The sequence below is a fragment of the Molothrus aeneus genome, chromosome 6 (genome assembly GCF_037042795.1).
Source record: "Molothrus aeneus isolate 106 chromosome 6, BPBGC_Maene_1.0, whole genome shotgun sequence".
Classification (NCBI taxonomy): domain Eukaryota; kingdom Metazoa; phylum Chordata; class Aves; order Passeriformes; family Icteridae; genus Molothrus; species Molothrus aeneus.
In genome coordinates this window covers 51369492-51393172 of record NC_089651.1, presented here as the reverse complement: position 1 = coordinate 51393172, position 23681 = coordinate 51369492, and the positions used below count along the sequence as shown (strand labels likewise).

Below are 23681 nucleotides of genomic sequence, written 5' to 3'. Positions count from 1 at the left end.
CTAATGGGTCCATTCCAGCTCGGGATAGTCTCTGAACCTTGTGGGCAATCTGACCAGCAAGGTAAAGGTCTGGTATTGCTTGAGTCCCTCTTGAGGCACTGAGGGACAACAGAATCTTGTGCTTGCTGCCCTAATACTCCAAGGCATGAACATATGTTTATTTCATTCCTCAGTTTCCTAAAATTATTTATAGTGAGCGGTCCTTTTCCAGTGGGCAGTTTTGCAGGCCTCATTCCCAGATCAACTAAATTAGACACACACTCAACAAAATAATTACCTCTTTCCACAAATGACTGTACACTTTCCTTTTTTTACTAGAGCACTTAGATTGACACTGAATTGTGTCACTAATACATTTTTATTTCACGCTTAGCATAGCTTATGAACCTCCTAGTCATAACAGAATTTTACAAAAACATGTATGTGTCCCTCTAAGTTAACTAGGGAATGATGAGCTTCTCAATTGCTTCAGCTTGTTGAAAGGAAAATTTCTGTATTGCAGTTGATAATTTTTTGCTCCCAACCAGTAAGACTGATTATTTCCAAAGTTACTTACACCCTATTATCACATAACCTCATTATTTTTCATCCAGATTAGGGCATCAACTCTGTAAACATTAGTAATAGCACTAATGTGTTTTCTAGGGAAATTCCTTGAGCATCGAGTATAACAGGATTTTCCAACAAAGGTGTTGGATGTGTAAAAGTAAATCTGCTATGCTGTCTTCCTTGGTCTTTTTAAGGGCATCTAAATCTTGAACATATTAACGCCTTTGTGTACCATCTAAATTTCTCTCCCTGCAGAAATTATGCTTTTGTACTTATGTAGTTCCAGTTGGGGTGGGTGCAACAAAAATAAAATAGAATCGTAAAACCATGGGATCATCAAAGTTGGAAGAGACCTTTAAGATCATCCAGTCCGACCATTAACCCATCATTGGCTCTGTAACCTTTAAACCACTTAACCTCACACCCAGCAGCACACCCAGATACCACTGGAACCCCTCCAGGGATGGTAACTCTCCAAACTCCCTGGGCAACCTATTCCTATTAATAAATTAAAGTAGGTCCACGTAGAATGTCAATGCACTGTCAACGCCTGAAAACTCTGAACTATGTGGAATGACTGCATGTCATGGCAAGTGTTACTGTCTTGTCTCAGGTTTGTCCTGAGTCTTCCAGCAGTCAGTGCCTTTTCTAACAGACAGTACTGGCAGGACTTGCAGCCTCCAAAGCTGTTGTGGTTCAGACTTAGTTCCATTGCAGACTTTCTATATTTGCACTTTCCTTTTATAGCTCAGAACTAAAAATATCTTGCATTTCTATGTCAAGTACAGCACTCAAACCTCTGTAATGCAGTTTTGCAGTTAAATTATTGTGTCTGGATTAACTGTAAAGTATTAATTTAAGTAGAAGTGCAGCAGAACTTGTTACTGTGAGAAATAAATCTACCTTTTTATTATCTTGCTTTCCACTGTTATCTATTGCCTTCAGAGATGATAGGTGCACCCTTAAAATATTTTCCAGTTGTCATCTGTATTTCCCCAAATACCTGATCTAGCAGACCTTTTTCACAGCTCTGCTTCTCTTTAATATTTCTGCATTTTTTATTTACCACTGGTGCAATGGGGTGTTGCACGTTCACCTTGAGCCTACAGCTCTTCAAATAAATTCTTTTTATTCAGTGATGCATTTCTACCTCTCTCCATTAAAATACATTAAAAGTTAACTGACATGTCACTGTTTTATATTAATGCTTTACCTCTCAAAATATTAAAAGAGAAGTCAGGGAAAAAAAAAACCCAAGTGCTGAAGGAACAATAGCTTTTTGTGCACTTCTGATATAAAAGCCTGAAATTATCTATCGCTGGGTTTTATTTATTTGTGAAGAAGTGTGATTTAAGAATTATGACAAATACTGCAAGTAGGAAGTCTAATGCTACATGTGCTGTTATTATCAATGTATTATGCATTATAGCCGCTGTGGAACTACTCATTACTGAGATGTGAAGTCAAAGGCAAAGCAATAGGGCTTGAGAACTTAATCTTGCAAACACTCACTGTGAGGGAGTATGCTTCCTGATGTGTCAGGCAATGAAACAAACAGGCAGGAGAGTACTCACCAGTGCTTGGAGTCACCACTTGTCCTCATTCTTGGGATGTATTCCCAAACTGGATGAGATATATGTGACAGGTGCTGCTTGGAGGTGAGAGGGAGTATCTTTGGGATTGATTCCCAGGACAAAAATGGTGATGTTTCTCTGGAATCTCATCACCTGTGAACTGGTCAGCCTGGCAGCCAAGTAAACTTCCAGTGCCCAGTAATCCTGATTCTGTACCATTTGAGACTGGTTTCTATTTCCTCTACTACCACTGTCCTGTCAATCTTTTAATGGGAAGGAAAACAAAACACAGCTGACCAGTGCAGAAAGAAGTACAATGTGCTTCAGTCAAGTCCCCAGTCTTAGCAGCAAGGACCAAAGGACACCCCCAAAAGAAGGCATTGCAAAGTCCTCACAGAGCCTGACTCTCAGCTTATGATGCTAAATAATTGTAACAGCTGATTTCTCAGTTTGAGTCTTGCATAATCACAGCAGGTTGGAAGGAAATAATTAAACTGCATTTTTTTCAAAGTTCTATAAAATGCCATCACTCTGATAAGAAATACTGTAATGTTGCCATCCCTGTAGACAGTGTCAACTTCACACTCTGGCCAAAGTTCCCTGAAGGACTGATGAATTTAAAAGAACAGCTGTAACAGTCTTTCACAGATATTTGATTTAATATGACATGATGATTTCTTTTGAAAAATGTATGGAGCTATACTATGGCTGTAAACCACTTTTGCAGTGCATACAAAACAGACTAACAACTCTTTAGAGAATTGTTTCAAAGGAAATCACCTTACAAGATCTGAAAAATCAAGTCTAAGAGTATTAAGCCTTTTCATTGGTGATTGCAAGGAAAACCTTTCATGATTAATTCATGGTTAATGCAAATACTCATAGTGTGATAAACTATTATATCAGGACAGAGTGATATCACTTCTAACTTATTGAACTATTATTTAAATAGTCTTTAAATAGACTATTATTTAAATAGTCAATGATAAAATTATATACCCAGGTGTAGGAAGCTAAGATCATACTTTTAGACTCGGAGACCATAAAACAGAGACTACTGAGGATTGAGGAGTTCTGTTTAGCTGAAAAGAATCTAACACAACCTTGGACTTGAAACTTAAATGGGATGGAATTTTAAAGAGGTACATTCACCTCTGTGCACAGAGTAAAGCAAGATCAGCCTTAGAAAGACTGAAAAAATTCCAGGCTTTTGAAGAAAGACACAATTATCCTGTGACTGAAGAAACTCACGTGTGTGGAAATGGATTCAAAGAACATGTGCTCCATGGCTATTCCAGACCAGAGGCAAGGCTGACTGGTGTGTAATTCTCCAACTTTTCCTTCTCAGAGGCTTTTTAAAGTCATAAAAGATTACATATGCCACATTTGGTAGGTCCCAGGGGGATGTGTACCAGCTGAATGAAGTCAGGAATGACTAAAAGAGAAGTAAAAATTTTTTGTTATTCAAAACAACCTAGGAAAAATAATTTTTAAGGCTAAATGTTCAAAGAGGTTAGTAAAAGTTAAAGGCTAAACATAAAGGGGACTTTATGTTACATACTTTAGCAATAATGTAGGGAAAGGAGACAAAAAGTGAAGGAAAAACCCTTAAAGATGCACAAACTTATTCAGAAAAATCAGCAGATAAAAGATTTCAAGGAGAAATAACAGACCTGGAAGAAGATAGAGCACAAGGCAAAGTTCAGTACTGACAATCCAAGTGTGCTTGGTCACAAGAAGTTTAAATTTATTGTGGGGGAAAAGACAGGAACAAAAAACCCCTCATGGAAAACCCACTAGTAAGATCTGCTGAACACTGCTGTAGTTATAACACTACACAGGCAGGAAAAAATTTAATGTTTCTGACCATATAACTGTGGTCTAGAGTGCAGAAAATAATTCTGATCATCACCTTGCCAACAACAATCAGAAAGAAAGCTTGTAGGAAAGATGAACTAAAAGTTAAAAGACTCCTTTAGGAAGAGACAGCAAAAAGAGCACATTATCTTTAGCAGAAACATATACAAAACCATGGTTAGAAAAATGATTGTCAGGTGCTCCATTTTCTGCTTTCATAAAGCAAGAATGAAAGACTTAAATGACATAGAAAGGCAATAAGATCAAAACTGATCAAAAGTGATTTTTAAATAGAGTAAGTTGCATGTGGAGCTTATTGTCACAAAACAACCTGAAGGTCTGAAAAGATCAATAGGAATCAGAGTGAAGTCAGACATTCATCTGAAAGTATATAAATCCCCAGGCAGCAAGGCATAATCCAAATTCTACCTGGCAGGAATTTGAAAGTTAGTTCCTACTTATGAGTTCTTCTCCAATCACTCACTATGTCACTTCATTCATTTTCTTGTGCAACATTAGGGGTAGGACTTTTCGTTTAGATGCTACAATACCAGGAACATTGAATTCCAAAGGGCAACTCTGGAAATCATTGATGTTGAAAACTAGGAAGGAGGGGAGTGTTTAGGTCATCACCAAGCCAAATTCAACTGTATCCAGTGGTAGAAAAATATGGAAGGATATAAATCAATGCCACATATTTTTGCAGAGTTATTCTAGCTTTCATAATATAAGGATATATGCAATATTTGCAGAACGAGAGAAATTCTATTGGCCAAGTGATATACCTGGGGAAAGAAAGCAACAACAATGAAGACTCTTTGTGTTTAAACCTCTGTTTCTCCCAAATAAAGTTTCAATGATGTCATGGCTTTTCTCTTTGATTTTCAGAAATGTACCAACTGGTGTAATAAAAAGTATGAATGCTCCCTATAAAACTTGACTGGCTCATTTCATGTGTGTCAGTTATTGCTCTAAAGAGGAAAAAAAGCAGCTTTTCTTTTTGAAATAATGACCTGGCAACACGAAATATTTCTTTCAGAGGGTACATTTGGCTTTGTAGTCATAGCCAGGATGCTAGACTGGCTTCACTGCAGCCTTAAAGAGATGATCCCAACAGCCCTTTCCTAGTGATGTCTGAAGTACAGGCTTACAGGCACATCCCTGCTATTCCCTTTGGTCTAAGAGAGAGAAGCATGATGTCATCTTCTCACTGATAAATACTAATACCAAACTGGAAGTTAAAGAGAATTCTCCATCCTACAGGAATATGCCTGTTGGAGGGAATGCTGGAAGCAGTTGCATCAAACAGCAAAAATCACACAGGAGATCAACAGAGCCAGAATTTCAGTCTGTAAATTTAGATCCTTTCCCAGTTGTAAAAGATATCATAGGAAGGGCTTTCTTTGGTTGGCTCTGACATTTTCCTACAGTATTTGTGAAAAAAGTCTCTTGGTAAGTTGACTTCAAAAATGTCATAATATTATATGTCAAATTTTTTTCTGCTAAGCCTTATCTTTTCCATTTGTTCCTAGATTTTCTAGATATGTTCTTTTTAACTCTTCCCTAATTTAGTTAATTATCTCAATCCCTTTTATTTTATGCTTTATATAATTTTTTTTGTTCAATGGATTCTGTATTCTGCCACACTGGGGATAATGGTTTCTCTGGTACTCTTACTTGAGTTCCTCATGTTATCACTGTTTGAAGAAGAAATGTACAGCTGTATGAGATGACAATTCTCTACTCTGAAGTTCTCCCAGTGACTTTTTCTATTTTGTCCACTGAGAATGCTATTTGCCCCTACATATCTTGAAGGTGTTTATATGCTTTACTCTTTATTGATCTGCCTATCCCTGATTAATGTCTCAGGCAGATTCTCAGCCTTAAAATTCCTCTATTTCACTACAAAGCATTTGGCAGATGCATAGCCTCTCTTTGTTTATTTCTGGACAAGGGCTATTATTTTACAGTTTTATATTCACAACGGTATTGTAACATCAAAGACCACTACCAACATAAATGCACCTTCAGTTTAATTTATACCTAATTTAATGCCCCATTTCCTTGCCATAGTAAGTTTTAAAGATAGGATACTGCCTGTGGGTTTTTTTAAACGGAGTCCATCTTCTTTTGATTCTGAAGATTTCACAGTCCTTTTCCTCTCTCCCTGTTTGTGATATTGTGAAGCTTTGTTTACAATCTTTGTTTTACTTGTACCAATGCAGAAACACTAAGGCACAAATCCATCTCCTGGATAGTCCCATTGCCACTCAAAGAATGAAGTGAAAAGCAAGATTTGTGAAACTAGATGAAGTCTTGAACCACAGTAATATCTTCCCTCTTTGATACAAAAAATCAATTTAAATGCAAAATAAAACCTTTGACAGATACAAAATATATTTCAGTTTATAGAGCTTAACTAGTTGAATCTTTATTAGTTGTATTATCCTTGTCTTTTTCATGTAATCAGTGCATAATACAGCTTTCCTAACTGAAATAAAATTATGATTGTAATTGTCACTGTATGATTGTGACATAAATGTACAGGAAGAAACATGATATTTATGATGCTGGTAAACTGTAAATTGTAGGATAGGTGGAGACTTAGACCCTAAACCTCCACCCTAAACCTCCAATTATTTATCTTGGTGATAGTAGGGTTTGAGAAGCTTAATGGAAAGGAAATCTGAAGTAGATGAAGGAAATGAATCAAGGTTTCTAACAAAGTTTCTTTGCATCTTGAATCACAATCTCCCTTTTTAGCTGACTTCTTAAAAGTCACTTTGTCTTCATTTAACCTTGACTGGAAAGCCACCATATGGTGACACTATTTATAAAGCACTATTCATTAATTTATTAGGTTCACGTTTAGATATTTGTTTCTCCAAGCCTGTGAAATATCCTTGAGTCTTTGCATGACTGTTCTTGTTCATCCCATTTGTCTTTCTGATGCCCAAACCTGCCATTCTCCTATAGCAATGATGGGAGTTCAAAATTTGCCCAGCCCCTTTGAAATAATGACAGCTAAAGAAAACCCACCCTCAGAACAGCAGTTCTGCTGCCAGTGGAGCAAAATCCTCTCACGTCCCACTCTTTTTCCATTTATATCTATCCAGAAGTATTTTTTAAATAATTAAGAGGGACACTGGGGCTGAAGTCACTTGGATGTGGCTCTGCTCAGTCTCTTCCATTGACACTTAGTAAGGGAGAACCTTCCCCGGCCCATATTGAAAGCATTTCTTCTACAAACACTCAGTGTTTGGTGACTTTCTGTTGACCTCCTGAGACAGAGCCCAGTTCTGTGATGTCTCTGCAGGTCGGGAAAAGTGAGAACCTCTGCTCCCCAACTCTTTGTCAGGTATTCATCAGAACACCATTAGCCTAGCAAAGCACTGGAAGACACATTTTCAAAGCCACAATACTTCTCTTACAAATTTATTTAGTGCAACATGACAAGTTTGCAGGTGTACGCTGTCATTATTTGATACCTCTCCATTCTTCTTCTCTCTGTAGACTTTTGATAGGCTCTCCTTACATTTCAGCCCCTTTTTATAATCTCAACAGCAGCCACCTGGGATGTGAATAGGTGGCTGACTGACCTTGGTCAATAGCACTGCTTGACATATGGTCTGTGGCTCAGAAATAATATGGGGTCACAAAAGAGTACAGTTTGCCTAATCTGTCTGCCTTTTAACAAGAATTCAGACTTGGAGACAAGCTGTACTATGGTGCTAAACAGTGATGCAGGCATAAAGAAACAAACTCTTGTTGAGTAGAGAAAAAAGGTATTTCTTTACAGTCATGAAACTCCATCATCATTCTTTGCTAGTTAAGGGGTAGAATAAAAATAGAGGAAGAGTAGGATAAAAATAGCAATACACTGTCTAACTATTTTAGGTCTGTTTACAATCTTCATTTTTTTGCTTATAATCTCACTTATAAATAAATAAAGTTTGTAAAAAGCTTTCCTTTGGGACCACTGCAGTAACCATCTGAGTGGCTGTATCTGTAGACAGCACACACCAGTGAACTCACAGAAAGAAACTTCCTTGCCTTTGCAATAACTTCTAAAAAGATTCTGAATGTCAGAACTCCATACAAGGGCACAATCAGATATCTGCAATATTTCTTAGCAGTATAAGAGGTCTGGAAGATCTCAAAATACCTGCTTAAAACTCCTCAAAATAAGGCCATAGTCCTCAGTTACAGAGAACTTCATTATCTGGAGAATGCCCCTCCACTTTGCTCCAGCTTTACCCACTGATTGCATGCATAGAAATTAGTAGCAGCTCTTTTCAATATGCTACAAATAGAAATGCTTTCAACAGAAGGAAAGTTCCCTTCTTGCACTCAAGAGCTCAGGCAGGGCTGCTCTGGAGGAGACAGACATGATACTGCCTCTCAAATGCTTCACTTCTGTTCTATCACCTCTTTTTTCACTCTAAAATAAGCCAAGCAGATATTGTGACCACAAATGGTCAGTTATTCTTTGCCTGTAAGAGGAATAAGGAAAAGTGTTTTTCATCTTTGTGAAGCCTCTATAATGAACATAATAAAGATGACACTAATGAGATTCTTTGGCACTTAAACAATAATCAGTAGTAATGGATGACAAATGCTGTACATTGTCTAACTATCTCCACTGCCCTACAGAGACTTAGCATGCATGTGTTCTTTATAGCTTAGCTCCATATGGGAAGATAAATTTTTGCTAATTCTGAGATTCCTGAGAAGCTATTTCATGCAGTTCTTTGTTTAATTCTTTTGTCTCTTCAGAAAGGCATGGTTGAGGGGGGACAAAAAACCATTTGTGAACTCTCCTCCTTATTTTTCAGAAATAGGAATTTCACTGCCTTACAATAAGTTCTCCCTGGCACTATGGTCCTTCCTGCTTCATTCATTAAAAATAGCAATGCAGCAGCATGAATAAATCCTTTGGGATTCTACATTAAATGCAGAGTCTTGCATCCTGGGCTGGCTTACATCTGTGTAGCCCTTTTGATGTCTGTTGGCACACCACTGCAGCTGTCCCTCATAGTAGGCATTTGAATTGATTAACATGCTTGCTCCTTTTTTATTTCTCTCCTGCTCCCAGGGTCTCACCCTGAAAGATTTACTGCACTTTGGAGGGGTAAGGCACTCTGTAGATGCTCTGAGGACAAGATAATTGCTGAATCAAAATCTCCCATAAGGATGTGAGCTTTGAACTTTGCTTTCAAGATTTAAATTCTCTATTTCTCAGTATGTGCATAAAAAATTGTCAGAGAATAATCTCCTAATAAGATGCCTGTAGATAACCAGGGGAAGAGAGAGGAGCAGTCCTTTAAAATATTGCCCACTAAAATTCAGACAGTAAATCTTCTGTCCAGCAAGTAATTAAACACATAAATAGTCACATGAAGTTCACTGGGACTACTCATATAAACAATTATTAGTATAAGCATTTGCACTACTGGGATTTAGTAATGCAGATCTAATTAAACAAAACAAAAATGGTTAGGAACCCAAACTGGGTTGAGTCACTGTCAAAACTGTTGCTGACTAGTGCATTGTTATTCTGGACTGAAGATATAAACCAAAATTCTTTCTTTCATTAGGTGTGGATCCCAATGTTTTATTTTGCAATATCTAGTGGCATTAACATATTTTAAGAACTATCAAAGAGAAGATTTTTACAGGATCTGTGGTTGCTAGGAGACTGCTGTTTCATCCTGCAAATCTTCCACACTGCAAAGAGCAAACTGGCAATAATCAGGATTTTCCTGCCAGACAGCACTCAAACAACTGAAGTTTATGGCTTATTGTTTAAAAATTGTGATTTAAACTAAAGTTTGTACAACAGGAAAATTTAAGAGTCCTAGGATTTCTCCAAGTAGGTATTTATCTTGTATCTATAATATGGCACCCTTGCATCCTTTTTTAATCAATATTACCTTGGGTGCCTGATATCTAGAATCTTGTTTTCCATGCGGTGACAAGTTTTTGCCAGTATAGGAAGAGCTGAACTCATTTAAGTCAGTTCACAGGAAGAGTTTGGCCCTCCCCAGCCCTACCATTTCCATTGCCTTACAGGCAGACAATCTGCACCCTGAGCACCCTCAAACCACATCCTTTACCACCTGTACCTCTGGCATCTCCCAGGCTACAGCTACTGCAACAGAAGTGCATTGGTCTCCCTGGCACCCAAACATCCCAGAACATGTGCAGGCAGAGGCAGGGGTGCCACAGTGGAGTTTTTACATTGACTCCATCTCTTAATATTAACTAAATTAGAGGAAATATCCCATACCTGCTAAATCAGAGTCATTTATTGTGGTCACTGAGAGAGCATAGTAAGAATCTTGGAAATTACTGAGGTCTATAATCTAGTGATTTTTAAAATTCTATATTCTTTATGACCCAGGAGCTCTTCTAGGCACAAGAGCATGCTATTTTCAATGAAACAACACTTGTGGTCAGATCTCTGTATCAGTTTTATGCTCTACTGGATCACTGCCTTTAGCATGGTTTAAATAGGTATATGCTACAAAGGTAGCCACCTATGAAGAATAATGTCTATTTTCTCATTCATGACTTTTCAATTATTCAGTGTAACATCACAATATTAAACCCCAATCTGTAGGTGACTGGAGCCAGCCTTTTTGTGGATTTTAATCCTGATCCTATTTAACTGCAAATGCCTTCAATTCTCCTCATGCACCAGGACAGAGCAATGTTCTGATCTGATCCTTCACTGTCCTCATCTAGCACCTTGGCTAGAGCACCTTGGCTCTTTTCTCCTTCAAAGGAGAGTACTAAGACAAAGACTATATGAAAGAAAGGGCCCATGGGGACAAAAGTGGCAGGAGAGAGGACAAAGGGTAAAATATTAGCTGAAGTCACATTGTGGGTGACTGTCACTCCTTTCAGAAAAAACTATAGCTTCCCCCAGAGTCTTCTGATAACCTTCTACTTACCCTCTAATGACTCAAACTTGGATTGTAATTATATTTAAGCACTTTATAATTTCAATCTAAAACCTGACAGTTCCGTGCAATTACATGTCCTAAATGTGGTATTTGTCCCCCACTATGGTAAGATTATATAGTAATAGTAGCAATGAACATGGCTGAATCATTGACAAATTCAACCTTAACTATCTTCTTGTGCTTGCCTTGACAACTAGACTATTGAATTCCAACAGTATGAAAATCTAAAAATAGCACTGTGTGAAGAAAGACTGCAGGCAAAGCCACTAGATAATACAAGCTCAATGCTTCTGTGAAATGTGACACGTGCAAAAGCCAGATGTAATTTTAACAATACAGCTTCCTTTTTGACAAAGGAATCTCCAGAGTCTGATTTAATGTCTCCACAGTAAAGCCTAGCAATTCCACGTTTTGTGTAGGAGTAAGAACAGACTTCTTTAAACTCCCAGAAAAGAACCCCTGAGAAGAATACTAATGCACAGTGAAGTGAAAATAAAAAGACCTCTGATGACCCTGTAGCAATTAAGACACCATCCAAGTCCAACACAAAATTCACCTTATATTATACTTCAAATTATTACAGTGGCACCAGTGGACTCAGCAATGCTGACACACACCAGTAACAGTGGGGCTTTGCAGAAACAAAAATCACTACAGCTTAAGAAATTTCCTAGACAATATTGGAGTGAGAACCTGGCTGGCTCATGCAGGAGTGCAGAGGGAAGCTGGAAAAAGGAGTTTTCTTACTTTCATACCCTGCCTAGAAAGTAGTAAATAGATGAAGTAGTTAGCAAATTAGTTAAAAACTTGGGACAATAAAGTTCAAGTCTCTTCTGCCTTTTAACTGACCCTGCCTGGCCTTGGCACTCCCTTAAGGAACTCGAGCTTTCTTTAGAACAGGTACTTCTCTAAGCCCTATCTTACCTAGCAGATTAATTTTATGGTAATTAGTATTCACCATCTTAAGGCTGTAAGTGAGTTATCCATATAAATACATCCACCTATAATATAGATATATTTATTAGGAATATATGATGATCCCTCTTCACCTCTTGACCTCCATGTGGATAGCAGATAACACTACAATTTAACAGAGAAGGGCTGAGATATGCCTGTTTTACAGGTGCATAATTTGCATGTACACTAACACAACTGAGGGCACAAATGTGCAAGGCAGGTTTTGCACTGGCATAAAAAGAAAAGCAGCATCAACCAACAGCACTTCTAGGAATATGATCTTTTTGCTTCCCCATATTTATACTTTCCTGGCACATAAGTCAAAGTTGTGACTAGAACAAGTTCATTTCATTCGAGTAACATCCTAATTCCCTTCTAGACTGCTCTGGCTTTGGGGAGATTTTTTTTATCTTTTGGGAAGTTCCTATTCCTTTGGTGAAGACTGGTTTGAAGGAGGAAGATCAAAGATCTCCTTAGCATTATTCTCTGGCCTCATTCTTTTATTGCTTAAGTAAAGTTCTCTTAAACAATTACAGGCAAAAATCCAAATGATCCATCACAGGCCATGGCTTTTTATTCCCTGGAATTACTGTTGTTCCAGAAATAGATGTAGCACCACTGGTATGACTTTGAAGCCCCACTCCTGTTGGTTGGAAGTAGGATGAAAAATAAGGTGAATCAATAAACAGATACTGTTTTCCACCAGTGTTGTGACAGGAGAAGTGAAAGCTTTGAAGTTTGCCTTTATTTGAAGGAAATATCTGTGACATTGCCTGGATGTATTGGTGCACCTTGTTTAGTTTACTCTTGCCTGTCCATAGACAAGTTCAAAAGTGACAAAAGTCATGAACACAAATGTCCTACTTTTAGGAGACCTGCTCAAGTTCCCAGTGTACAGGTCCCAGGGAAGCAGTGGTGCCTTGGGAACTGACTCATGTCAAAGGCAGTAAAGCAGAGAGAAAACTCCATTTGTTGTAAGAAAAATTTTCACTGATTTATATTGGCCTTAGTTCATGGACTCAGAAGAGTCAGGAAAACCATAAAAGGTGTCTAGTCTGTCCTCCTGCCCCAAGAAAGCAAAGTTATGTATAAATCCTTCCAGTCTTTATAGAACATGCCACAGCTACTATGGGAAATCTCCTCAGCTAATAACTATCTCCGTGGTTAAAATAATACCTCTAACACTTTCTCTACATTTTTTGTCTTCACTTTGAATCCATTATTTCCTATTTAATCCACACTGAACACAAAAAATAGTAGATTTCCATTCTCTACAGCTATCTTTACCCTGTTTGAAAAATAAATATCTTTGTTCATTGCAATCTTGGTTTTGCTTTGAAGTATTCTGGCATCTTAGGACTCTGGTTGCCCTCCTCTGAACATTTACTTTAGGAGTGGTTCTGAACACAGGGCACAGAACTAAGGACAACAACAGAACTTAAAGGTGAAGTTTTGTTCAACAGGTCTCCATATGATTACTTTTATCACCTAGACAGGTATGGATGCAGTTAGAGCACAAAATGCATGTTTTGTAACAAACAAAGTTCCACAAGTGTAGGATGTATGAATTTTGCAGTTCTGCTCCCACTCCATCTCTTGCTCCCACTTCCCATCTTCAACATTCATGAACAAAACATCCTCACTATGCAGGGACATATGAGGAGATACAAAGATGTAACCACAGAAGTTTCTAGAAGCAGCTATGTTAGAATTCATGTGCCATCCATGGTGAGCCAAGCTTTGGTCCCACCCAGTACAAATCCACACCTACCCAGGCAGGAGTCAGCGCACCAGGACATTGGAGTTACTCCTGACTGTCTCAGACACCACTTTTTATTATCTATTGACAAACAGGAGCTTTTAAAATGACAACTGCTGTAGCTAAGTGCTTTAATATCATGTGTGTAATGGCACTTACCACATTCTGTGTTACAGACAGCCACATATGTGTGCTGGCAACCTGCAGTTGGCAGTGTTATGTATTAGTTTAGGAGACATAGAGTCCATTTAGTCAACTAGATTGCATTTTACTCTTTCTCCTCAGTCTCACATAAAGTATTTACAGCTACACAGTTGCTGGTGGGGTCACATTGGATGGGACTGAAGAGTACAGAGGACTGGTTGGGCAAGCAGTGTGGCTTCACCTCACTGTTTTTATCTTTTGTAATGTTACTGCATCAGAGGATGATGAACAACTCTAGAGAAAACAGTTCAATCCATGGTCACAAGTGCTGCTGTGTGGCTGCACCATAAAGGAAACAAAATCACTGTACATATCTGTCCCTACTTGAGTTGGTCAGGTCATGGAACATTTCCTTTTCATTTGAAGAGTTTGTACAGCTCCTAGCACTATGGATCCTCATCTCTGCTGATGACTACAAGGACTGTTTTCATAAAAACAAAGCATTTAATCACAGTAGTTACATGCACAGGTTCAAATAATAAGATTGAGCAAAAATATACTGAATAATTTAAGTGGAGTCTGAACTATTGTTTTAAGGCAGGAAGCCCACTGTTTTCAATGGTCTTTTGTTCAGGTTTCACTGGATGGTTTGCCCAGTGACATGGAGAAGAGGTATAGCTTCTTTTGGGACCATTTTTTGAGAGAAACTACAGCATTCATGCTACTTGGGGGTACTGGGTATGACAGAAATCAGCCTGACTCATTGAAACAGCCATTTAAAAGCAGAACCTCCAGTGATATAAATCAGCAAGACTTCACTTCAGTGGAGCTCTGCTAATTTACCCCTGCTGGGAATGTGGTTTTGAGACTTTACAGAGTGAAAAAGAAACTAAGGAAGCAAAATAAAGATTCTAAAATATTAGGAAATAAAACAGCTTGAGAATGCTATGTTTTCCCTACCATGCAAAAGAGAAGCCTTTAGGTTACAGTTTCAATTTAATATGTTGCTATTTGATACATGTTCACACATGCAGGATGTGTCATGGAGAATTTAAATGCCTGTTGTGAGAAAAATTCCCAATATTTCTTTTTATCTTATTTCTTATGGTTATTTCCCAGTTTATTTCAGTCAAAATTCAGTGAGATCAGACTTATGTTGAAGGTCAGACAGAAGTTCAGAATAGCTTAGATCTTGTCCAGTTATTAAGGAGATTCTCTGCCTCATCTTTCAGTATGAATGATAGTGAACAGGGAGTATTTGGAGGATATCTGAGGAAGGATGAGGAAGGTTTAACAGGAACCGTCATAATTAAGGCAAACTACCACTATTCACTCTGTTGATGTCAGGAATCCTGTAGTAATCCCCAGTCTAAAATCTCACTTAATTGACACATGAATAGGCAAGCTCAGAAGCAAAACTTTTCTCTGTGTGCAGTGGTACAAATATATCCTAAGTGGTGAAGAGAAAATGTAACATGAAGCGAAACAAAGGCTTCATGGTCAAGCAACTTGAGCAATCAAGGATGAAGAGAGGTGGCATAAAACATGACAATTTTTGCAAAAGTAACTTTTTGTTAAGAGAAGCAATTTCACACTCAGGGAACAAGTCATGATCTATCTAGATTTGCACAAAGTAGCTCATAAAATGCTCAGTTGAGAATTACTGTCTAAAAGTTATAAAATAGAGAGTAATTCAAGATGATTAATCTGAATGAAAAGTCTATGTAAATGTTAAAATGGAAGACTGTCATGTTGGAAGGGGATTATTGGAACTTTCAAAGAATATTTTAGACACAATTTGTTGTAAATAATTGTTAATGACTTTGAGCCAATAAACAGGTTAAATAGTAAAGGCATTTTGAGGTACTGACAACAATTAGGAAGATCATATAAGAACTAGTTTATTTGTAAGCAGAGTAATGGAATTTTAACACAACATATCCATATCAATACTTTATTTTGTGGAGCTCATCATTTGTCAGCAGCAAAGAAACAGAGATCCAGGTGTGTGTTAGACTGTAAAACAGTGTGAGCCTCAAATGAGAGAGAACCACAAGAAATCTGAGACAAGCCTGAGATGCACTGCAGATATATTTTCTTTAGAGTCACCGAAGCATACATCCACCATACAAGGTGCTGCCAAGGTGCTTTGTACATAATGTATATTCTGATCACCCATTTTCAAATCAGATTTAAGGTAATTTGGAACAGATCCAGAGAAGGTATACTGAAATGACTGAGGGAAAGGAGTACAATCTTCTGACAACAGACAACCACATCTTGTTTTCCTGCTCAGATAAAACATCTCTTCATAAATGTGTATGGGAATGTAAAAACAGGGTGGGAGTAATAAGCTTTAAACATAAAATTGGTACAAGATCAAAGAGAGTACTGGTCATACAAAATTTAAAATGGTTAAAATCACCCTCTAATTTCAATCAATTTTATAGTGTTCAGAAAAAACAGGGTAAATCTAACTGTTTCAAGATGGATCCCAGCAGCCTTATGGACATTGCATGACAGAGTACTGGTGTTCCGATGCAGTGTAAAAATTCTGCATGTTGAACTTAATCATCTGCTCAAAGAATTAAAAAGACAATTTACCTTCTTGTTTTCTGAGTTGGGTCCATTTGTCCGTAGCCATATTTTGCTGTTTGCAGTTTGTCCCAAACTTCTGAGTTTTCGTTTGTAACTTAATGTTACTGTGGAGGATTTCTTCTTTCCCAAGAAACATCAGAATTTGGTCCCAGACAGGGAGGCAATCCTGGAAAAATGCATGATGGTGGTGTGGAGAGATTTGCTACGCCTTACCTGTGGTTGCTAAGTCTAAATTGGTTGACACATGCTTTTCCTTGTGTCCAATGTCAAAACCCACCACAGCTTAATGGAACCCTCCCATTCTTTCTAATACATGTGACGGTCCTCTTCCAAGAGAAAATGTTTTTCATTTGAGTGGCTCCAACAAGTTCAATAGTATGGAAAGGAAAAAGGCTGTTATCCTTGGCAGCTTCTGCCTTCTTCCCTCAGTGTTAAACCTCTTCACCTTTCATACATGAAATACCTTCAGATGAGCATAGTGGAGGTGTTTTATGGCCCATGGTGTGGAGCACATGCTTTCTGAGCAAAATATCTATTACAGTGGCAACTGTGGAGGCTTGGACTCAATTCTCTATGTACCTCCATGAAAATTTCAGGCAAGAGTTTTACAGGAAGATGATCCTTCTTTTGTAAACATCTATCAGATACATTCAATACAATCAAATGCAAACAGACACTTCTTCCAGCTCTTTTAAAGTTTCTGTAGATTAAATTTTACTCTTTCTTCAGGCATTGCCTGAGTGGTACTTTAAAGCCAATAAAAGAAATCTCTAAAAATTGATTAACATCTAATTAAAGATTGATCCTATCAAATTATCTGTAATTTGAGTATCTGTAATTTGAGTATCTGTATTTGAGTCTGTAATTTTTCTTTAATCTAATCTCTAACTCTTGTCCTATGTTGGAAAAGAAAGGAAAAAGGACCACAGTAGTTTCTACCAATAGAACTCTAGTACAACAGGGAGCAGAAAAGAATGTTGAAGTTAAATAGTTGGATTGAAAACATGTGACAGTTTACAAATGTGCCAGAAATCCAGACAGCTTTTGTTGTGAATGAGCTCTCATTTACAGCTTTCCTCAACAAAGAAATAAAAGTAACTTCCACAATAATAAACAAGTCTGAGTAAACAGTAAGAGTAAATGAGTGGCAGTAACTTCCTGCTACACTTTCTTTTCTGGTACCTCTGGTAGCAACAAGCCAATGTGCAACTCCAGAGTCACTGAACACAGTGGGAGGATTTGGTGAGCACTGAGCCAGACCCTGGGTCCAGTCCCTTCCTTTAAAATGAAAAGCTTTTTCCAAGAAAACAAAAGACAATAAGTAAAATTTAAAATTCACCTCCAGGGTACTTCTTCTTTTTCACACATACATTGGGCAGATGCAGAAGGATGAAAATTAACCTCAAGATCTTAGAGGAAGAAAATTTCTTCAGACATCTGAAAGATCTGAAATTCCATGATTGCTTATCCCTCAAAAAGGGATCTTAAAGGAAATAAAGTGTAAACACAAGGTGAAGTGAATAGAATGATAGATCATCAACATGACTTTTTCATTAAAAAATATTTAGATTCAATAATCAGTACTATAGCCCCTGATTATATTAAAAACCCAAATAACTGGATCACTACACTAAGCTTTTTGTATGTCAATGACTAAAAATATTCTGCCATTGTCTTGAGCTTGTTTGACTCATTAATGAAATATGGAAAGATAAAAAATCAGGGGATCATAGTATCCTTCATTCACTCTGCTAACTTGAAAACAACCCAGAGGTTGTCATGCTGTCTAAACAGTAATAACCATATTCTAAAGAGGGAGAAAAGCTCAGTTAAATTTCCTGGGGTTTCCATTAACAGCATCCATGTTTTCATTCAAGCCAGCAAATGACTTTGTTCTCAAAGAATATCAAAGAATGTCAACTTGCAGTCTAGAATAAGTGAGGAGTGGAGGATTATATTAAAAAAAACAAATTAAAAAAAAAGAGAAAGGTAACTAACTTCTATTTCAATATCTGCCCAAAAATGTACTTTTAAATGTTTAACATTTCCAAAAAAGGTGAGTCTTGGTAGTTTTTGGTACATCACATTTGCTTCCTTCAAACACTTGGAAAAATCAGGTTTCTATTAATATTATTAGTCATTGCCCAAAAGTGCTTCCAGGGATAGTTGCCTCACCATGTCTGAAAAATTAAAATGTTCAAACCTCATTATTTTAAGTCTCAGTATTTTAAGTAAAGAGACTGTATATAGAAATGTAGTCTATTGAGTCAGACCAAACTACTCAGACCAAACTTTTTATTAAAAGCAAAAATTGTTATTTTTAGGCCAATTAAATAAATTCTTTAGTCATACTGCATTGATATTGTAAAAAAATCCCATGTAAATAAATCACATCTGATATTTTTATAATTAAAGGTAATTACTGATCTTAATTTAAAATATTTAATTAAAAAAATCATACAGCTTCAATCACTGCTCAGTTTAGGCATCAAGAATCACTTGAAATGAATCAACACACTAGCAAGCAACAATTTATGGATGACTTACCATTAAGGACATTCTTGCACCAGCCTTTACTTCAGTCTATCTGCTTGAAATAGGTCCCATAAGAGTTTGAGGACAAGATTTGTCCTTAAAGTGGCCAATTCAGAGCTGTTTAGACTATATTTTTGAATCAATTCAGGAAGAGGTTTCAGATAGGAGCCTTCACAGACAACAGTGGGAGGATGATGCAACCTCTAAACTTCCACAGGCTAAATCAATGGCAGGGATCTGGCTAGGGGCAGTAATTTTGCCTTAGTAAAAATGTCACCTTGTAATTACAGAACTTTTTCAGAAAACCACAGATTTTTAAAATAGTTGTGAGTTGTTCAGGCTTTATGGGGGGAAAAAAGAAAAAAAAAAAAGAAAAAAAATGTGGAGAAGAGGAGGAAATGGAAAAAGAAGAAAAAGGAAAAAAGGGTATAAAAATTACTTTCCTAAGGGACACAGCTATCTGAGAAAATAAACTGCTTGGGATGAAAGCCATGTTTCTACAGATGCTGCTGTCTTTGTTTTCACCACTTCTCATATCTGTTACACTCATTTGACTCCCTAGGCTGAAAGCTAGGGCAATCTACTGAAGAACATCCAGGCTCTAGTCCTGTCCTGTGCTCCTATTTATTTACTGGAAGTGGATCCCTGTCAAAAGATGTAATGGAGCACTGCAGTGCTGCAGCCCAGAGAGGCCCCTGACCTGGGGCAGAGCATCCTCCTTGGGGAGGATTGATCTGACCCCAAAGTTTCCACATCAGAGGGGAGATATGGAAAGAGATGCTCTGGGGCAGAGCATCCTCCCTGAAGAGGATTGATCTGACCCCAAAGTTTCCACATCAGAGAGGAGACATTCCTTTACTGCACAACCTGCCGGGGAAAGGCAGAGTAGAACATCCTCAATAGTCCAAAGGAAAATTGGCCATACTATGTGGAACAAAGAGCTTTCACTGTGAGAGGTAAAAATCCCAGCCCTACCAGGAAAAAAAAAAGAAAGAAAAGTAATTGCAGCTTGGTTTAGTTTTCTTGTTTGAATTGGTGGTAGGCATTTGCTGAGCTTTTTTCTCCCTACTAATTTCCTGTCAGGATTGGCAGCCAATGACTCACTTGCGCTCACAGATGAGTATCACCAAAACATTAGTCTACAGCTCCTCTTCTCAATACTTTGATTTAATCACACAAAGCAACCCCCACACTGACCCCAGGAGTGCAGCATTATTCAAAACACTAGGCAAAAGCAAGGCCAGGTATCTTCCCTTGATGGCTGCAGATATTGCCACAATAGAAGCTCTAAAATCAGGCATTCTAAGTACCCTGTCTTCACAGCAACTCCCAGAGTTCAAGGCAAAGAAATAGTGAGCACCATGCAAAAGAACTGTCATCTCCCCAAAAATTACAGGAACATGATGAGCAGGGCTGTGTTGGAGAGCTCACGTCTGGAGAGCCAAGCTGGCAAGGCAGTGGGTCTGCCAGTAGATTCTCATGCCCAGGGAGAAAGCCTCTGTCATTAATTTTCTGATCAGCAATGTTGAATCTATTTTCTGTGTACTACAGAATATGCAGGATTCAATGGACAGACACAAATTAGAGTAAGCAATTATGGGTCCTTGGGTTACATTTTTAATCTCAAGATTCCACACACAACATTGTGGTTCCAACACAGCAGGTATGCAATACATGTTTACATAGCAAGGACCATGTAAACTAGCATTTCATATGTTACTGAGAAATTGAGGAGGGTTTTTCCTGCAGCTGGCTTCCTGCCTATCAAGTCACGGTGAATGGCTAAAATCCTTAATGTTTGACATCAGAAATTGCCGTGCAAACACCAACCTGACTGACAACTTCTCTAATGGGCAAATCAAAAGTAAATGAGAAAAAGGGAAGACAAGTGACCCAATGAAGAACCAACAATTTGTCATTTGGGATGTTTTATTAGGCAGTTTGATAAATTTCCTGCTGGTTAACTGATTAAATTTACATTCTCTATTTTTAATCTTTAATTTGTTTCATACTCAAATATGATTGTTAGCCATTAATCAATAAGGTTTAAAGTGCTCATGATTAATGGCCAATGCTTTCAGTATAAATAAGAGATTCTGTGATGCTGGGATTTATCTGGCTCTAGAGATTGCAGGATTGCTCTGAGTGCTCATTCCTTAGTTACAATAAAGCGGGACTGGGAGAATTGATGAGATTCTGTGCCGGTGCTGTGCTGAAATGAAATGGGAGCAGCTATTTAGGATCTGCACGAGATAATGACAAAAAAGTAACCAAAGGGTTAACAAGACTATGCCAACAAGTAATGCTGGAGAAATTAATGAATCTCCGTGCTATAGACAAGCAGGAATTGGCAGCATCTACACGGCAAGAGAACCCGAGGCAGGTTGATGGAGTGAGCAGGCACGATCGTGCCGGCTCTGTGGGGATGCGGGCAGAGCCTCTCGCTCCGTGGCAGAGCCGAGCCGCGGGCCGGGGGCAGCGGGAGCCCGGCGGGGCAGGGCCGGGAGCTGCAGGCGGGGCAGCGGCACGGAAAGGGTTAACCCGACGCCTCCGTGCATTGAGATGCTAATTGTCAAGATAGTGCATTACTTGAGGAAAGTAATTTGATTACTCGAAACTCCCACGAAGGAGGCGAGCTGGTGTCCTTCCATCTGTCGGGCTCAGCGAAAGATGATGAATTGAGCTCCGAATTCACGTGTGATGAAGTCACTGTCAATCCCCGCCAGCCCAGCCCGCTGCCATGCCCACCGCACCGAGGGTAGCACCGCAATTCAACTTTCCCTGGGAAACCCAGGAGGCTCAGTAACCTGTTACTTGCTGCTGCTTGCTTTGGGTTTTTTTCTTTTTTTTTTTTTTTTCCCTTCTCCTTCTTTTTTTTCCCCTCCCCGTTCTCTGCCTCAGCGCTACAACTGAGTCATTCCGGTGCCCATGGCTCGTGGGTACACCGGGCTCCCGCTGCGCTCCGCTCCATTCCCCACTTCAGCCGCCGCTGCTCCTCTCGGCTGATGCAGATGTGGGGCTGGCTCGCCCGCGCTTTGTAGCCACTTGCCGAGAAGCATTCGGAAAGCCTTAACTATGCATAAATCTGCAGAGTGAATGTTTTCTTTCATTCACTTGCTCCTATTATTTGATTTCTTGTAGGCCTCTGCGGCAGAAATGGAGAAAATAAGGTAAGTGAGACAGTTTATTTACATCTCGTTATAGAGAAGAAATGTTCTGTTGCACAATGCACAATACAGGCTCTTGGAAAATATTTTGCTTAATGAGATCAGAGTAGAATACTGGATTGCATGATGATGCAAGGCAAGCTGTGCTTTACAGACAAAAGAAAAGGAATGTGGTTGTTCTAGTAAATCTGTTTTGCAGGGATGTCAATTCAGAAAGCATGTTTTACACACAAACATGTTTTATTGCCAGATGCAGAGCGTATTTGATTATATAAATGTTGTAGCCACTTGTCCATTTACTGCAAGAGCCTGCCATTCCATTTAATGAGGAAAGTGGATCAATAATTCATGAAAAAGCTGAAGAAAATATAGGCTTGACTTCAAAGTATCTAATTAATGTGGTTTGTTTCAATATAGCACTGTAACATTGTTGTTCGATTTTTGTTTTATATTGTATACCAGCCAGATAAATCTCGTCTCCTCTGTGTTTAAAATGTTGTCATACTGTACCAGTTTCTCAGCACATCTCTCTGCTTTAAGCAAAAGGAGATGGTTTTTATAACATAAGTTTTCCATCTCATGTCCTAGTGCAAGTCTGCTTTGGGGGGATATTGCTTTTGTGTATGTTGTTGAAAAAGAAAAGAAAGAAGAAAGCATTTAGCCCTTTTTAATAAATGAATTAAAAATTAGTAAAACCTTGTCTACTAACACATTATCAAAGTGATAGGTAAGAGATTAACTTTTTACTACCCTTTAAATACTTTATGGAACTTCTTTTCATAATCAAATACACTGGCCATGATCATACTTGGTTTTATTGGACAAGCCTAAATTCCTTCTCTGTATCCGGTTACTCTGGTTAGTGACAACTCTTGTCCAAGAAAAACTTTTTAGATTCCTTCAGTTTGGAATGGCTATCCTGAGTTATTAGAAATGCAGAAAAGTTCTGAAATTCAAGAAATAGTTGGGCAAATGCAAAACAACAGAAATTTGATCAAGTGTTTAATGAATTCTGGGCTGGAAACAGAATCCTGATTTTCTTTTGAGGCGAAGGAGGTTAAGTCTCTTACAGTAGATTTGAAGCTTCATGTCCAAAAGTTACTAAGAATGTATTTTTAAAGCACTTATACACTTTTGTAGAGCCTCATGACAACAGAAATATTGTAACTTTTGTGCTGAAAGAAAAGCACTGTGCAATGTATTCTGGATTTTCATGTATTTAAGAACTAAAATGTTAAAGCTGTGAGTTTTTCCTGAGTAATGCCTGAGAAAGTGCCTCAGTATGTGGACTGGTGTCTAATAAAAATTCCAAACAATAACCTATAGTGTACGCACACTTCTGTCATGAATGACTCTCTTGGAAGATGCAAGTGAATATATATTTACATCTTTGCTGGATAAGCATGTGTGCACAAATGCAGTCTAATCCTTGTAATACTTCCCTGAGCATGCCTTGGCCTCTGCTTTTAGTCTTGCTTCTTTTGCAATAATGGGCTGCAGAGCCCAGGAGAATGAGCAGAATGTAGTGGAAAAAAAAAACAAGATTTTTTTACAATGAGAATAAACATTCATA

General features: G+C 38.2%; 1 protein-coding gene across 9 annotated transcripts in view; it reads left to right on the top strand.

Annotated features, from left to right (window-relative positions):
* Positions 1 to 23681, top strand: part of BEGAIN (brain enriched guanylate kinase associated) — a 158716-nt gene that overhangs the window by 23458 nt on the left and 111577 nt on the right. For 6 of the 9 annotated variants that reach the window (XM_066551641.1, XM_066551638.1, XM_066551640.1 and 3 more), the window contains one exon: positions 22083 to 22111. In XM_066551641.1, the coding sequence (XP_066407738.1) occupies positions 22083 to 22111 (29 nt within the window). Of the gene's footprint in view, positions 1 to 21521; positions 21700 to 21837; positions 22112 to 23681 lie in introns of those variants that run through there. The other 3 variants (XM_066551642.1, XM_066551639.1, XM_066551643.1) reach the window with 2 other exon arrangements.